Source organism: Podarcis cretensis (assembly GCF_951804945.1).
Source record: "Podarcis cretensis genome assembly, chromosome: 4".
Classification (NCBI taxonomy): Eukaryota; Metazoa; Chordata; class Lepidosauria; order Squamata; family Lacertidae; genus Podarcis; species Podarcis cretensis.
In genome coordinates, this window is record NC_137173.1 from 52,850,116 (window position 1) to 52,868,673 (window position 18,558).

General features: G+C 39.2%; 1 protein-coding gene across 12 annotated transcripts in view; it reads right to left on the minus strand.

Annotated features, from left to right (window-relative positions):
- TIAM1 (TIAM Rac1 associated GEF 1) overlaps positions 1 to 18,558 on the minus strand; it is a 187,948-nt gene that overhangs the window by 23,274 nt on the left and 146,116 nt on the right. For all 12 annotated transcript variants that reach the window (XM_079972007.1, XM_079972001.1, XM_079972011.1 and 9 more), the window contains 6 exons: positions 17,847 to 18,017; positions 12,156 to 12,260; positions 11,030 to 11,111; positions 8,865 to 8,951; positions 7,171 to 7,395; positions 3,585 to 3,688 (listed from right to left, as the gene is read on the minus strand). In XM_079972007.1, the coding sequence (XP_079828133.1) occupies positions 3,585 to 3,688; positions 7,171 to 7,395; positions 8,865 to 8,951; positions 11,030 to 11,111; positions 12,156 to 12,260; positions 17,847 to 18,017 (774 nt within the window). The remainder of the gene's footprint in view (positions 1 to 3,584; positions 3,689 to 7,170; positions 7,396 to 8,864; positions 8,952 to 11,029; positions 11,112 to 12,155; positions 12,261 to 17,846; positions 18,018 to 18,558) is intronic.

Below are 18,558 nucleotides of genomic sequence, written 5' to 3' on the forward strand. Positions count from 1 at the left end.
TCATGCAGAAAACCAGATTTGGCTATGTCACGAATGAAGAAAGACAGAAAACCAAATCAGAGTATGGACAATGCTTTTTGCTCTTGCTCTGAATTAGCACCATGGTGTTGTCACTTAGCCAATCTGATGGGCTGTAATGACAGGTTGTTATCGTGATGGCCATGTGATCCCTGACTGGCTCAGATTCTCTAAAGAAGAAGCCCTTTGAGCTTTTCGTTTGCTTGCTTTAAATTATACCAAGCCTGCGGATTGGGGAGAGAAGCAGCACCAAAAAGAGGGGGGGCTATACCAGAGAAGCAAGGGGGGCTATATAAAACTTTTCAGCCTCTTGAAATCTCCTTTCCACCCCCCAAAAAACATTTTCATGGGTACCAATTCAACCCATCTGTGTGTACATATATGTACATTGTGTGTATTACAGGATAATACAATGGTTCTCCTCCCGCAGTGTGCATCTCAGTGACAACCAGACCACCCCCGGTCAGATGTGAATTGAACTGCACAATGCTATTAAAGTGTGATGGGGTTTTTTTGGCAGAAAGCAAAGAGATGCAGTTGGAAACATCATGGGGATGAGAGGTCAACCAAATCCTTCCTTCTAGAGGTTTGCTTTTCCCAGCTTCATCCTATATTGCAGTACATCAATTTTGTCCAGAAGAAATAAATGAATACCATTAACACACACACACACACACACACACACACACACACCATACTTCCAATCCTGGATCAAGCCTAAGAAGGTTTGTTCTTTTCTATACTACTGACCTAAGTATGTGTAGTTCAAGGCGGCTAATAAACATTTTGGGTAGGCATTTAAGGCTTATTAGAAACACTGTCCTATGAAGACTAATGATGCAACTGATATAACATAGTCTGCAGAAGAAATCTAATTGTAGATGTACAAAAGCACATTTAGTGTTGTACAAGGAAGGTGCTATTGCTGGAAAGATTTGATTTAATTCAGCACAAATATAATGCTATGATAGAATTAGGAATGAAGTACGTAAAAGAACCACTTTTCAAGCATACACCCACATAAGGTTAATCAAGTGAGCTCCTATAATCTTTTGTTATTAAAGAGTCATAAATCACATAGGAATACAGGAAGAATGTGATGAGTGCTATTGTGCTATGCGGTATAGCATTATATATGAACTATTCAACTCAAAATATGAATTCATTTGCAATGCTTTCTCCAGTGTAAACACACACCTTTAACACAGGTTAAACAAGCACTGTAAACACACACCTTTAAAACCTTTAACAAAAATCCAGAATGAATTCAAAAGTATGTCTCTCTTTATAAACAAAACATGCATTTCAGCATATTAAGAGCACATTAAATAAATGGCATTTCGTTTATACAAAGCAAGTTTCCATTCCTTATTGTATTCTTCTGCTACAGAAGAGATTACACAAGTTAGAAAGGTATTACACTCGTCTACTGAGTATTAATGACTCAGCTAGTTTAAAAAAGTTGGTCATCAACGATGTATGTTTTGCTACATAGAGCTGACAAGCTACTGCATTTTCCCCTAGTATACATATTTATTAACCTTAAAAATGTATCTTTAATCTAAGAGGTGGGTTCCTAAACTGTGGTCTGTGGACCAGCAGTAGTCTGAGCTTCATTTAAATGGTCCACGTCATGTCCACATTAAATATTCATATTGATTCCTAATTGTATGTTTATTGATTCTTTTATTTCTTATTTTATTGCACAACAATCTGAATTCTACAGAATTCAAATTGTGATGCAATGAAATACGGTATATATGAAACAAAAGGAGCATAAACAGACAATTAAAAATAATACTTTATCCAGCAAAGTGCACTGCAATTGCTACAACAGGCAGAATAATAATTAAGGGATCCCACCAAGACCATCGGCAATATTCAAGTGGTCTATGGGGGAGAAAGTTTGGGACCACTGATCTAAAACATCTGCAGCTGAAAAGAAGAAAACCTCAGGACATGACCACTGTAGTTTGCAAAATGTAAAAATCTAGATAAGAGCACAAACACCAACATAAGAATATTTTAAAACTATGAACCAGTTTCCTACTACTCACTTTTAAAAATGAGACATACCCTTTCTAAACACCTTATTAATCCAGCAAAGACCATACTTAACGTTTTAAGATCTACATACCTCTAGAGGTCAGAACCTCCCTTCTTTTCTAAGCCAGAAAACCCACCCAGCATCACTTACTATAATAGGTCCTGCAGGAAACCAGAGTGCAAACTTCAACAGCCTCCTGCTTGTCATATGAGCTCTGCATCTGAGCTCTAGTAGCTGATGCAATTTTGCAGCTGCTTCAAGCTTGGGAATACCTCCTGCTAGCAGACTTCCACTGTCTAGCTATCAAAGGAAGGGCTATAGGCTAGTTAGACAAAGGGGCAGGAAATCTGAGGCCATGAGGTTTTTCCTTCCTTTCCACTATGATATCCTAACAACACCATTTGTGGATTAATTCGTAACCAAGAGCCACCTCCCACAAGATTAATTTCTTACCTGGATACAATTTTGAGATTGGATATTTCATGTAACTCACATAAATATAGTCACATATGATAATTACACACACATTTATTTTATTACGTGTACACCCCATGATATACCACCAAATTCAGCTTCCTGCCTTGTGTTAATAAATATTAAAGTGCTTGTCACATGTGACAACCTGCATGTATTACAAACGTGGAATTCCATTCACAAAAAGTGGCATTCATTTAATAAATTTGCATTATGTGAAGCTGTCCTCAGGCAGAAGTTGTAATTAGTAAACTATTCTGGGGAAACCATTGCAATACAGGGACACAAAAGGAAGCTCAGACCTACTTACCTTATCTGTTACTAATTATCAGAAAAATTCTGAAGGAGTTACATGTTTTCAGCGGAGTGTAAAATGAAGGCACTCATCAGACAACTTTTGAAATGCATGTCCTTTTAAAGTTGAATTGTATTTTTGCACACACAATTACAAAAAACAACAAGCTCGTCTTCACAAAGCACCCACAAAAATAAACTAGGATGCTCATATGTTAATAAGCTCCCAATTGGGATGGGCATCCCAATTAACAATCCATTTGTTTGGTCAGTTTATCTTAATTGTTGAGTTCCACTGCAATCAAAAGGTAGAACACCTAACATTTCTTTCCATTTAGGATGCCACCATGAAAGCTCTGCAACTAGCAAAAATATATTTGAGCATATCATATATTAAGAATTATAAGCAGAGGCAGGGGTGCATGTGAAAATGTGGCAAGTGGCATTCAGGGAGATTCACAACCAAAGAAAAGGGGCTGTAGTGTTTTATATTCAAAATCATTATTACCACACCACACCCACCCACGATGGGCAAAGGGGGAGCATTTGGGTACAGCAGGTGGTGTTGAGCTATAATCAAGGCTCTAATTGGGTTCATTCCATATCATGTAAACACTTTAAAAAAAACACCCCAAGGTAAACATTATCCTGGAAGAGACTGTTCTAATCGCACACAGCTGTGAAGTCAGCATGCCAGCTTTTAGCCTGCAGTGATTCTGCTATTTACAATGTGAAAATGAAAGTTTCACACCTTGCCAGTTTTATCACCCTCACTGGACGACTCCAAGACATGCACTTCTGCCTCTTCTGGAGTTGTCTCAGCACAGCTGTCCTGATCATTGCAGAACAAGTGTCCTGTTAGGATGAGACAGAAGTGAGAAATAACGGGTTGAACAACAATTCAGAAGTGCAACACAGCAAACACTGTTATGTCATGAACAAACACAAATACCTTTTAGCTCTCCAGTGCCATTATTAGAGCACGCTTCACTTAGATCACTTGAAACTGCCATTAATGGAGCCTATTACTATTTGCAAAAAGTACACATTGGAGTGGGGGGGGGGTCCAGAGTAAAACTGAGTATTTTTCATAGCCTTGTGTGTAGTGTTGCTTGCATGAAATAACAAACATTTACGACACTATATCTGGAATGGGAGCAGTAATCATGAGATGACTAGATACATATTTAAAATTACCTATATTCTGCTCTAATAAGTAATACATTATGTTCATATATAGCTTCCAGAAATACCTTGAAGAGCTCAAAATAAAATACTGTATCTCAGATGGGCATAACTGCTTTTATTGGTCATTAAATGGTTGTTTTAATTTCATTGTCCTTGGCCACTTTGAGTTCTGCAGAGGTAAGGCGGGCTATAAATATTTTAAATAAATACATAATGAACAAGCAGTTTGCCAAATGCACCATGCAAATTGCCATGTGATCCACTGGTACATGCCATAGGCTTTTAACATTCTGCTGGCAAATTGTTTCTTAACAACCTGAAAATTTGATATAATAATTGATATTATTTGATATAATAGGCAAACTCACCATTGCTATGTCAGTTTTAAGTCTGTTGATGCAACATGCTGAAGAGAGCAAAACTCAGCAAGAACAATGGTGTACTTGTTTCAAATATGACTCAAATCAAGAAGATACCTCAAATAATTGAGATCAAAGCTGTAGTAAAATCCCTAATTGTTCAACTGGCTTGATTACTTGAGAATAGTTTTTAAATAATTATAAAAAATCTAACACCATGGCTCTGAAAATATATTACTTGAATAATAGATTTCAGTATTTAATCAAAATAGTACCTATTTTTTAAAATGCCACCAACATATCCAAGCTTGTTTGAGCAGCTTCATTTTGTCTACTATGATCAACAGTCCCTTTAAAGCCTTGTGGAATCTCACCCTATTCTGATGAGCCTAATACTTTTTATAGTTATCTGGGCCTTCTTTCCTGTTATAGAAAAAACGTGCCTTAATCTACTTCCTGCAGTATAGACTCCAGTCCCAGATAGAGAGAAAATGTTCATTTGGGCCTTAAGTGAACAGCTGAACACATGGAATGCTTTTTACTGTCTGCATCTATTTATTGGCTAATATATGTTTGTGTGTACAAATAATTTCTACTGCTTGATATCATCAAATCTTTAAGCGGTTTACAAAAAAAGGAATGCAAAAACATTCAATAAAATTTCCTAAAACCAAAACTGTGTCTCACAAATAAAAATGAGTCATGTGTTATTGTGCATGTACACACACACACACACACACACACACACACACAAACAAACATACAAACACTCACACACAGAGCTGTCCCTATCAATTTAATGAAACCATATATTTTTACAATTGCTATTTAAACACAGTGCAGTAGTGTATGTTTACAGTTCACATTTTAAAAACTTTTTATGGCACTCTGTAGTACTATGAAACCCTGGAAAAGACAGGGAGCAACAGCATGCTTCTTGTTCACATGAAACTGCAGCTTCATTTATTGTTTAGTGTGATGTGTGAACCAGACCACCGTGCCCAACCAAAATTGCACCAGGGATTTACGCACATGAATTATTCAAGTTACTATCTGGCTTGGATAATATACAGCCCTCAGTGAGGAGCATCTGACAGTGCAGTAGGTCATATAAGAAGCTTCCTGGGCATGGCCAGAACAATGTTACTTCACAGAAAGTAACCACCCTGAGACCCCCGGGTATAGGGCGGAAAATAAATTCAATAAATGAAATAATAAAAAATTAAAAAGTGTGGCTTTAAACTCTGCTGGCTACAAAACGTTCACTCTGGAATCCTTAAAAAGTGAGATTTGAAAACAAGAATGAATGTTATTAAAAATTCATTTCCTGCTTCTTGAAGCTTTCCCTCCCTATGCTATGCAGTGCAAAGGGGCTCAGGAACAAGGCTGGCTGATGGTCTTGCACCTTGGTGCTTTGCTGATATACAGCATGGGGATAGGGGTCAACCATGGAAGCACGTTCCTTCTTCCAACCTAATGCACACTTCCAGGAGATTATATCCTGTTCAGGGCTCAAGCAGGTCAGTTCCCACTTCCCCTTTTCTTTCTCCTCAGTTTTCACCTTATACTTCATACATGTTGTTCCTCAACTGACCTCAACTATAGACTAAATTGTGCTTCTTCTTCTTCTTCTTCTTCTTCTTCTTCTTCTTCTTCTTCTTCTTCTTCTTTTCTCTTTTCTTTTCTTTTCTTTTCTTTTCTTTTGTGGCAGTTGCAAACACCAGTGATATCCCAGAGTTCGTGACTATCTTTCCTACCATGCAAAAAGCCTTATCTTTTGTGCTGGAAAGCAGAAAAAGGAAAGATCTGGGGAGCTTCCTGTCTAGCTGCTTATTGAGCTTGTGTTTTCACACACAGGTGATACGGCACAGCTAACTAGTGGCTGTTATCCCATACTTTCCACTACAATTTCCCATCACTTTTCTCTCAATACTTTTTGCGGCTTGAAAAGTCACAAGAAAATTGTGCTTAGAAAGTGTAGGATAGCAACCAAATTTCGTACAAACAGCCTGCCTGTTGGGAAGCACCTGGGCTTTTCTGGTAAAATATTCACAAAAACAAGGTGAATCTATTGCTTCCCTTCCTTTCTTACCTGAACTCTTATTTCACTATGAACATTTAGGACGACAATGACTTAAAAAGCGTATTAATTAGGATTTGTTTGTGCTTGTTTTGCCACTAAGATACTGCAAGTTTCCTGGTGAACACAGTAGTGTATGGAAGATGCTACAGTCAAGGACATGCTTTGAAGGCCTGCTGTCGGAATCTAATTCCTCGGTCAGTATGAACTGCATGTTCACAGGCACTTGACTCCCCTATTCATGTTAGCTGGCTAAAGAAATGTCTGTTCCTCAATGCATCATTAAGAACATTTCCATCTTTGTTCTGTTATTAACCAAGCATATTCAGTGGACAAATGAATCCTACACAGAACCGCTTTCACATAGGACACTGCTGACATCTTGTGGCAAAACAGAGAGACACTTTCGAAAGCTGCCGTAGCCCAAAAACTAAGTAATGTTTGGAACTTTTTAAATGTATCAATGTTTGCATCAGGTTTGCCTGGCAGTAGTATACATGAAGAAGTTTTTTTTAAAAAAAAAATAAAAAGATGTTTGGAAGAGAGGTGAAGGAAGACACCGCAAGAGAAACATAAGATTAAAAACTAAAAAAAAGTATCCTTTAAAATTGCAGCAGCTTCTGTTTTTGAAAGCAGCAAGTCTCTTTTATAGAACTGAAGAGGTGGAAGATTCAAAAATGTAAGCCCACAATGCTAGTAAACATGGGTACCTTGGCTATTGCCAACAGAGCGCAATGGACTGTCGGTCAGGTCGAGTGAACCATCTGTGCGGCGTTGTGGCAGCTGCATTAGTTTCTGCCCTGCCTGTCTCTCAGGATAAGTCCGTACTGTAAGGCACAGAGAAGGCTGAACAAGAACATCTCTTAGCATGGCTGAATTTAAGTCTTCAGCAGCTTTCTTATTGATTTCAATGATCTCATCACCAGGTTTCAGGCCTGCAAAGAGAAAGCAGAAAATCAAGAGTCATACTCAAAGTTATCCATCAGAGTTGGATTTCTATTCAGCATTTAAGATTTCATGTCTGCCTATGGTGGGATTGGCTAACCTGCGGTCCTCCAGATGTTGGGGGACTCCAACTCCCATCAGCCCCAGTCAGGAATGATGGGAGTTGGAGTCAAGAAGCATCTGGAGGGCCACTTCTGGCCTATATGCTATTTCTTTCAAACAAGAAACTTTTCTTCATTGAAAACTCCTTTCACAAACCACAAAGATGCGCTGTAATGATGCAACAGCCCAGTCCAGCCAAACCGAGTGTGTCTGGCAACATGAGGCTCAGTCCAGCATGGCAGAGCATTCTGGGTATTGTGCTCCATGTTTTACAATCTTGATTTTATTTGTCCATTCAATCATTTTATTAGAAAATAAGAATTATGTACATTTTACAAGTGGAAAAACTAAGACCAAGAAAGGTAAGTAACTCACCCAAGAGCACTACATCAGTTCATGACTGAACAGAGAGATGAGCCCCTTATAATTTATTTAGTATTGCAAGAATACTAAAATTATGTTGTAATGATTGTGTGAAGGTTTCCAATGGTAGGATAAATGTCATAATTTAAAAAAAAATCAAAAGGAATGTATATTGCTGTTCAGTTCAAGTTCTCATGTTAAGATATTCATGTTCTCAAAACATGCATGTAGATAGATATTTGAAAAAGAAGTAAACAAAATGTGATTTATCCCTGCCCCAAGCCTCTTCAGAGGTTACTTCCTGTGATCATTTGAGTTACTTCTCCTAAATCAACATGAAACAAAACTATCACAAGCTATTAAGATGCAGCAAAGGGAAGAATATCAACCTTCAGTGTCCAGAAAGATGTACAGTGGTACCTCATTTTACATACCGTCCCCCTTATGAATGCTTTGGGTTACGTGCTCCGCTAACCCGGAAGTAGATGTCCCTTGTTGCGAACTTTGCCCCGGGATGCAAGCAGAAGTCACACGGCAGTGGTGTGGCAGTAGCAGGAGGCGCCATTAATGAAAGCGCACCTCATGTTACGAGTGGTTTCTGGTTATGAGCCGCTGTGTGATTTCTGTTCTGTTCTCATCCTGAAGCAACATTTTTAACCCAAGGTACTATTTCTGGTTTAGTGGAGTCTGTAACATGAAGCGTCTATAACCTGAAGCGTCTGTAACCCGAGGTACCACTGTATAGTCAGCCTTCAACATAACTGTGTTACCAGCTTTACAATAAATTCATCTTGTAAAATTAAGAGACGGACTGAACAGTAACATAATTTGGAAGGTACTGGAGTTACACTTTTTGTCACCATTCCTAAATGAATTTTGGTCTAGGTGCAACGGAGATCTGGTATAATCTTGAACAGCAGAAAGAGGAAAGGGCTCCTTTTGTTGAACACTGAAAAAGTTTTAAAGGGAAATACAACATCCCCTGACACCCTACCTTTTTTGAAAGCCAGGCCTGTCTCTTTAACACTGTTTACATGGAGCCGCCGAATCCCATCTTCTTCCACAGAGGACAGAGAAAAGCCTGTTGAAATATCCAGTGGCAAAACAGAACCATTTGATTTAATTTCACAAAAAGATCCATTCCATTAACTTTGCTTTAATCAAGTAAAACCATTTCTTTACCCTGTCTAATTTTACCAAACTCCCACGATTATTCATACAGTCTGTATGGAAATAATCTGTGTAAGTTGCTCTCTAAAACAGAATACCACACCCCATGACGACAACAATAATACATGGGGTTTTTTTATTTGTTTTGGGCAAAATATTATGGTTCTGTTTTCCAGATTCTGCATGTGCATGATACACAGAGAAAAAAAGTGAATATATTAAGCAAAACATAGATCTCACTTGCAGTCAGATCTGTGCACTACACTGAATTGTGTAATACACAGGCCTGACCAAGATTAAAGCCATGTTACCACTCCACATATTATACTTTTTCTAAATCTGGTAAGGCACAAGTGGCTCACATATATTTAAAATTGTGGGGGTGGGAGAAAGGGAAACAGACGCAGAGATACAGAGTGTTTCAGGGAAATGTTTTTTCAGGAAAATAACTGCCAACACCTGGATTAGAAGTGTGCATCATACTTGATATCTGCATTTGACTTTGTCCTGCCTCGAGGTGCATTCAGTTTGTATCATCTGCTCCAAAGTATGCAGGATGTAAATACATGTTAACTATCATGCATTATTTATTGCTTTCTCTAAAACGAGGCATTTGCTGCTCTGAAATTCGATGGCTTCCTAGGGAGATGTAGGCAGCAGCTTGCCTTTTTGTTTATTAAGCAAAATATTTATGACCCTCCTGGGGGAAATATATTTAACATAGTATTGGCCATTAGCTATAAGGAAGCAGATGGGATAGGATCCAATTCTCAATCAAACTGCCTTCAGAGTAATTTTTGTAGCTGGAAAGATACTTTCATTCATCACTTTCGAAAGAGAAAGGACAAAGAAAATACAGTAGAATATCACTGTGTACCATGAAATACAGAAATCTCATTGTGTTTAGAGATTCAAAGCCAGCAAGAAAGGGTAATCTTAGATAATATATTCACTATGAACAAGACTGCCTAAATGGAAGCCCAGCAGGAAAAAATGAGACCGTTGAATTATCACAGCTTCAGAGATGGATATTTAGGGTATAAAGACAAAAATTGGTTGGGTTCAGGTGACTAGCACTAGGTGGTATCTACATAACAAAGAAGTTAGTAGTTGTACATACTTTTAAAAAGAAGGGGGGGTTAATAAATTGCAATGCAAGCTAAACCATAACTACTCAGAAGTATATCCTATTGAATACAATGGGGCTTACTCCCAGGTAAGTTGGGTTAAGATGGCAACCTTATTTGCTAATGACCAACATGTAATTTCTGTTAATTAGCAAAGACATAGGACATAGACGTATGTAAGCTACTTTAACGTGGGCAAATAATTAAAAGTGTAAGTAATTCAACCCTGATGGCTTTATGCTATTTTTAATTTTCTATTGCTCTGTTCACTTTTACATTTAACAATTATGTATTGCTGTAGAGTTAATAATGTTGTTTGATTGTACTTGTTTGTGATCACTTTATTCTAAGCTGCTATGGGATAATCTTTGATCCTGAAAAGTGGCACAAGAGTCATTTACAATAAATGAATATCTTTAAATGGATCCAATTAACAGCTGGTCAAATCCAGTGGCAGAATGGCGCAAGGCAGCTTCTGCTGCAAGAAAAGGCAGCCCTTGAAAAAAGTCTTTCTTGGGGATGATGCTGTGACTTGCTTACTGTGAAAAGTCTTTATTTATTTAGCAAAGAGAGGCTTGTTTCCTGGAAGGACTCAGCTCTTGAAATGGCCAGGCTTTGCACTTAAAATCAACCCCCATGAAAATCTAGCACACCACTTCAGGCAAGACAAAAATGGCAGATTTGCCATGTTTCATTAGAAGGCTTAATACTGAGGCGCACACTGTGACAGCTATGGGAATGACAGTCCTGAGATTTGACCACAGATGGTTTATTCAATAAATCCTCTGAAGATGTATTTAAAAGCATGCTTAGATATGAAAAGGCATATATATATATATATATATATAGATGTCAAACTCACCATAGTTATCAGACGATGTGTCAGATTTTTCAATCCGAATTTGCTGTGTAATTTTCTCACAGATTTCAATTTCTTTATACAACTGAAAATGCAAAAAGAGAGAGTGAGAGTCTGTTGTGATGACATATATTGTCAGTTGTTATTTTTTCACACAGTGTTCTTTTAAAATTAAGAGTGAAGACAAAGATGTCTAAAGAAGAACCGCAGCAATGTGAAGAGAATCTTGCGTTTTTCATTTTGTATTGTTATGTTGTGTTCCGATGAAGGGCAGTATACAAATTTAATAAAAATAATAACTTGGCAGATCGTACTGCACTCAATCGGAAGCAATGGAAGCTGCGTCAGACGTTCAGCTTCCAAAAAAAGTTTGAAAACCTGAACATTCACTTCCCAGTTTGCGGCGTTTGGGAGCCAAAACGTTCAAGTTACAGGGCGTTTGAGAACCAAGGTACAACTGTATAAGATTGCTGCCTTGACCTCAGAAATAAAAGCACATAATTTCCCCTTTATCCAGTCGTCCTACTATTCATCTCCACTGGGGGTCAGTATCTACCATCTTTTTCATTGCATCAGAAATCCACATTTCTTTTCTCCATCTTGCTTGGCAAAGACCACCCCTCCATGGAAGCTTTCACAATGATGCTCCCTCTGTCTGAGAAAACGTAGGCCCACCTCCCTTCTTTCCATATACACCAATCACAAGCCATGAATTTTATCACCCTACTTAAAAGTGAATTACTAAAGTTAGTGTCTCATATAGCAATTAAGAGTGTTGGACTAGGATTAGAAGGCCTTGCTTCAAATCCTCACCCAGACTTAAAGCCTTGGGGCCAGTCTCAAAACTACCCCACAGGGTTGTTGTGAAGAGGGGAGGACCATTTATACTTCTGTGTGCTCCTTGAAGGGTAGAATTCAAGTGTAATAATAATAACAACAATAATATCAGAATCAATATCTTTTGTTCCGCAACACAAGTAAATTATCTTGTGCTACTAGTTTAAAGTTACTGATATTTATGAGTATCAATAGCTTGCAATTAATTACCAAAAAAGACCAAGCACTACAACAAGAGTCTTTTTCTCACAAGAAACGTTGCACAGAATTATTATTGAAGGGTGAGCATTACCAGTTCATAAATATCCTCTTCTGGCTTTGGTATGTAGGATTGCATTTGGTTTCCTGTCAGGAACTTAAGACGTAGATAGTGAGCTGAGTAATCCAGCTGATGTGCCTAAAAGGGGGGGGGGGGGAGAGAAGGTTACTGCAAGATATAGATAAGAGCACAAGTAACCATTTTCTTTTCGTGAAAGATGTTCCTGTAAAATGAAGGGAAGGTCTTTTTGCTTAAAAGGATGTTTTATAAAGATACTGTCTAAACAACCCCTGAAAAATTCTTTATTTGCCACTCAGAAAAGAAATGCTCGCTTATCCCCGTCTTGATATTGCAAAGATAACAGCATTCCTCTGAGTGGGAAGCCTTGCTGAAGTCCAGCTCTGTTCAGCTACAGTGTGGATGAAAATACTGCTAGTGTAGATAAGAAGTTAATTGTATCATAGGAAAAGGGAACGGCTTGCTCCTAAAATCTGACATATACAGTAGGAGACCAGGGGTGCTGCTTTCTGAATCTCACCAAAGTTTGCCATCACGTTATCAAATACTTGCTAATTCTGAATGACAAAGGGCTCCTAAAATTCCAGGCATTACATAATATTATCCCAAAACAGATAACCATGAATGTGTTTACCAGATTCTCTCATTATTATTATTTTTAAAAAAGAGTTAGTTATAGTTAGCTGGATGTTATGGCATTTGCACTTCCACCTTCTTATTCCCTATTCCCTACAAGTGGAATTTATATATGCCATTTTAGAATTACTTCAGAAATCTGAAGCAGTTGAGGAATCCTAAAGCAAAGTCAAACAAGTGCAGCTTCAGCATTGCAGGGGTTGGACTAGATGACCCTTGGGCCCCTTCCAATTCTATGATTCTTTGATTCTCCTCACAATTAACAGAAGATCCGTTAAGAAACAAAAAACGGCCTTCAGAATGGGCCCACATCTGCCTGAAAGGTAATGAATGTCTGGCTGTCCCACTACTACCATACTATCCCTACCTCTGAACAAACAGCTGCCACTTCTGGCCCATTGAAGCGAAGTATGCAGACACAACCACAACTCTTTTCCACAGCAGGTAAAAGGACAGCAGTGCAAGGAAAAGTTCAGTGTGGAACAGAAAGCCAACCCAGCTTCCCCTCCTGTATTGAAAGGCTGACAGAAGGATTGGAATGTTTCTTCCCAAGGCCGGTGGCAAAAGTAGCAAGGCTGCATCTCTTTCGAAATTAAAACCCCACTAGTTCTCCAATACTCTGGCCTTTGGGGAAATAACATAACAGAATCTGGGAGGGAAGGGAGGGCAAATGAGCGCTGCCATTCATCTACACACCTGAGGGCAATCATTACTTGCCTCAGGCCTGTAGCAAATTCTAATCGGAGCCACATCAGCTATTTCATATGACACTGAGTTAACATCAGTCCCAATGTGGCCTACTGCCTCCAAATCTGTTGTGAAGACAGCATCTCTCCTTGCCTATTAGCACAGTTTTCGACCGAGTCAAAAAGCTCTAGGTTGTTTTTCATTTACAGGCATCCCCTTCCTTCCTTCCTGCCCTCCCCCAATAAACCCAACTGAATTTGAACCGTTTTCAGCGTTGATGGAATTGGAAGGCAAGTCAGCGGCGTATCACTGAACAAAAAGACTTGGGAAAGTCTGCCGCTTGAGAAACATTCAGAAATGAAACTTGACAAGGCAGCGCAAGAACAGGCAAACAAAACCACGTGAATGGAACCAATGACCCACTAGCCTCCTTCCGACAGCCTCTTTCTGTCAGTCAGCAATCAGCAAAAACCTCATGTACATTCCACAGCTCATTCAGCTTTAGAGCTGTCAGGAGAAGCCGTGACTGAAAGGCATGTCAGCGAGATTTAGTCCGACATGTTAAGAGAACCTACAGGGACTAGTGTCCCAGGCAGCACCAGGCTAACCACACATACCGATGGCTATATGCTGATGCACAGCAATTTCTAAACTAGTTACTTTCTTGTGGGGAAAGCCATAGCTCTCCCAGAATAAGGGAGACCTCAAAGAAAAGGTTGATTGCTATGACTATCGTCATCATCAAAAACAACAACAACATCATCATCATCTCTGGAACCCCACAATAAACTTCCTTAGTCTTGAAAACAGGAAGCTCATTATTAGAGATTCCCCAAATAGGAACATAGGAAATTGCTCTATGTCAAGTCAGACCACTGACCATATAGCTCTGTGTTGTCTCTTTAGTGACTGGCAGTGGCTTCTTTCGTGTTTCAAACTTTCTCAGCAAAAACTGGAGGTGCCTGGTATCAAACCCAGCAAAAATTGGGAACTGTTTTCAGTCTGGTGGCTGCATTCCCTTCTGGCAACCTTCCGGCGGCCAGAGACAAAAATGGGCAGAGCATGTGAATGTTAACTTTGTACAGTGTAGTGGTTTCTACACATGCCCCTCTCTATCGTCCATCCAGGGCTGGAGAGGAGATACGGCTGGGGAGATCCCTGAGGGCCAGACTGAAAGGTCTGGAGGGGCAAGAGTTGACCCTCTGGGTCTGAGGTTCACCTCTTTTATATACAATGGAACCTCGACTTACATACACCTTGTCTCACGGATGTTCCAAGTTGCATCGACGGCAAACCCGGAAATAAACACCGGGTTTGCTGTGATTTGTGCATGCGCGGAAGTGGCTTCTGGCGTCTGTGCAGAAGTGCACTACCGCCGAATGTGCAAGCGCACAAGACACCTCTTCTAGTGTCCTGTTTCGACCAGCGGACGGACCTCCGGAACGGATTATGTCCGTAAGTAGAGGTTTCACTGTAAAGCATGGGTTGTACCACTGAGCTACCTTTGTCCCACCACCCCAGTGCTCAGTACACAGCACACTACCCAGACAATCAATACAGTTATAGTAGGACAATAATCCTGGGCATCTATTCAATCTAGCATTTGAAACCCTTGGGTTCCCACCGTCAAGGGAAGATTTACAACATGGGGAATCTCAACAACACAATCTAGAGCATGAAGGAGTTCACATGAAATGTTTACTATACCAGAACTCGACTGGTTCTCAGATGGCAGGTGGCAAACTGATGTGAAATGATGTGGATCAGAGAATTAAAGAAAAAGAATGAGCTGAATACAAGAGACAGAAGAGAGAGATTTATTATTAGATGTTACAGGAAAGAATGCAACCATAAGTATTTCCCTAAGCCAATAATTTGGTACGGAAAGAAGCAGATTCACAGCTTGAACTACAGATCAGTTTAGCCCAGTGGACTTGAAATTAATACAATTCCAACTGTGGCTCAATAGGTTTGTGGCTCAAAGCCTAAAAAGAAGTAGAACATGGACTTAGGAATTTATCTTCACAAAATGTAAAGTATAGGGAAAAGAGCAGTCAGTATCCGTTGGCTGAGAATCTGGCTTACTGCTTATGTAAAAGTTCTAAAAATAAAATGATTGCTAAGAACATTTTATAATTGTTGCCTATTGTGTCTTTTTTGAAAGTGTCATCTGCCTTTGGTTACAATAAGACATTTCTCACTGAGAGTGTCAGTACTCTCCAGAAATTCATTTGCCAGTGAATACAATATATAATTACCCATAATAAATGCTTATCTTCATACCTTCTGTGCAACACTGGGCTTTTCTTTAAAAGTCATAAAGTTATGTTTCTGAATGCATCATTTGAATATGAAAGATTCAAAGTGTTAAACAAATTGCTTTAAGGGTTTCAGTTTAGTTGGTTAGTGGATGTTACAGGGATGGACTTATATTTACCTTCCTGCCACAGCAGTACCTATTTATCTGTTTGCACTGGTATGCTTTCAAACTGCTAGGTTGGCAGGAGCTGGGACAGAGCAATGGAAGCTCACCCTGTCACAGAGATTCGAACTGCCGACCTTCTGATTAGCAAGCCAAAGAGGCTCTATGGTTTAGACCATAGTGCTACCCGCATCCCTTTGTCCCATACTTAAAAGAATCCAACGCTACAACTCAGAAAACAGATTAGTTAAATTTGTTGCAACCCAGCTAACAGCTATCTATCTGAAAATTCCCTCTCCTTTTTTTTTCCAAACTAACAATTCACAAATTGTAACAGTCGGCAGACAAACAATCCCACTAATATTTACTATGCTACAACCTTTCATGGCTAATCTAAGTGTGAAAATAGCGAATGTGTCACAGTACTAGAGGAAATTTCAAATGCTACTTGTGTGCAGATTCAAGACCCATTTCCATGTTTGTATAGATCAGGGGTAGGCAACCTAAGGCCTTCTCAATCCGGCCCGCGGATGGTCTGGGAATCAGCATGTTTTTACATGAGAAGAATGTGTCCTTTTATTTAAAATGTATCTCTGGGTTATTTGTGGGGCCTGCCTGGTGTTTTTACATGAGTAGAATGTGTGCTTTTATTTAAAATGCATCTCGGAGCTAGTTGTGGGACATAGGAATTTGTTGATTCCCCTCCCCCCAAAAAATATAGTCCGGCCCACCACATGGTCTGAGGGACGGTGGACTGGCCCACGGCTGAAAAAGGTTGCTGACCCCTGGTATAGATGGATAAGTCATTAATCCTAAAAAATACACCTGAGAATCTAAAAGTATATGAATTCTTGTGCTGGTTACAATGCAATGAGGTGCATATATCACACTCACAGCACACCTGAGTTCTGTCAACATCTTTCTTAGTTTAACTGAATACCGAACTTTAATTCAAAAAGAGTGAAGTATGAAAAGTTTTATTGCTTAGTGTGGAAACTGATAGAGAAGATACAGATGAAAAATAGGTGAATCACATGAAAAAGTAATAGAACATACTTAACTGAATGACAGGCAAAATGTTTTGCTGAATATACAAATATAATCAATGGAAGCACATTGGAAGGGCACTGGCGCAAGGTTCATTATTCAAATGTGAATAAAAATAAATTTAAAACTTAGACCAAAAAGCTCTGGGGAAAATTCATTTCAACAGAGCTCACCCACTTTTCCTGTGGATAATGGCATTAAGTTCAGGTACCACAGGTGACAGGAATACTCAGCAAGAGGGTATATAAAACCTTAAAGTTATACATAAATACAAAATAAAAATGATTCAGCATGAAAGAGCTCCAGTGCAGACAATAAGCTCCTATTCGTGTACAGCTTCCACCATTACTTAAATGGAAGGGACAGCTCAGCACGCGTGGAAAAGAGTGTGACTGAAACATTTACAGACCTCTGCACCAGGACATCACTATCTTGGATTTTGAACATCTTAATTTTAACCAAACTTACAATTGTGTGTGTGTATGCGCGCGCGCACACACACACACACACACACAATTCTATTAAAACTTGTGCTGAAATGATAATAGCATAGGAGAATCTAGGCACAAGCTACAAATAAATGCTGAGAAGCCAAAATAAAATAAAAATGTAAACCTTAAAATTTAAATCTTCCATAAGGAGTGAGAATTTCAGAATGGTTTTTAGGATGTGCAATGACAAACATTTCCATACACATATGGTTGTCACAGATTGCAGATCATTCAAATGTGGGAAATCCATCCAGTTCTGAATTCTTGTGCAACTTTTCATTTTTTGTCAAATTAAACCACAGGACGGCTCATTATAGTTAGAACACTCTGAAACTGGGAGGGGGAGGGGAGTAAAATGGCTATAATCACAATTTCAAATAATCATAGAAAATTCAAAAATTCTTATAATGTTTCTTTTTTTACCTTACAAATCATTTCCAGGACATCCCGTGTTGTGTCCCCCGGGTGGACTACCGTCAGGGCAGACTGGTTATTTGGCAGGCAGTACCAGGATGGTGTAAAATACTCATGAACCCAGATGTCAGAATCGGGATTATGTGGGTGGACTGTGGTGAGCGCCACTTCTTTTTCTCTCTGAATAGAAATTCACACAGTTATTAACACGCTTCTGCTCAAATACAACTGATTCATTTGCCAGTTAAACATAAATATGGGGCCATAAAGTATGCCTTTGTTTTCTATCAAATTAAATAACAAAATTAAAGCACTATATTACGGGTAGGGAGCTGGCTTCCCTGAAGGCAACCAATTAAAATTCAACCCCCAGAGGATTGTCAGCTGGCCTCCAAGTTGCCAACTCCCTTTCTTCTTCTTTGACGTCTATCCACTCTGGTAAAGGACAATTATTTGATGCCTGCATCCTTATTGCACATGCAATAGCAGAGTCAAGGGGGAAGAGTGCTTCCAAAAAACGCCTGGAATACATTGGACTTGGGACCAGGGGGGAATGTATGCGCACACAAAAACCAAGAGGATAAATAAATCTAAGAAGAGACACCACTATTCTCACTATTCACAACAGAAAGAGTTGCAGGTGAGAAAGTCATTGTGGGTTTGGTTGAACTGCCCAGTGGCAACCTGCTGCATGCATTTAATTTTTTATCATTACTATTAT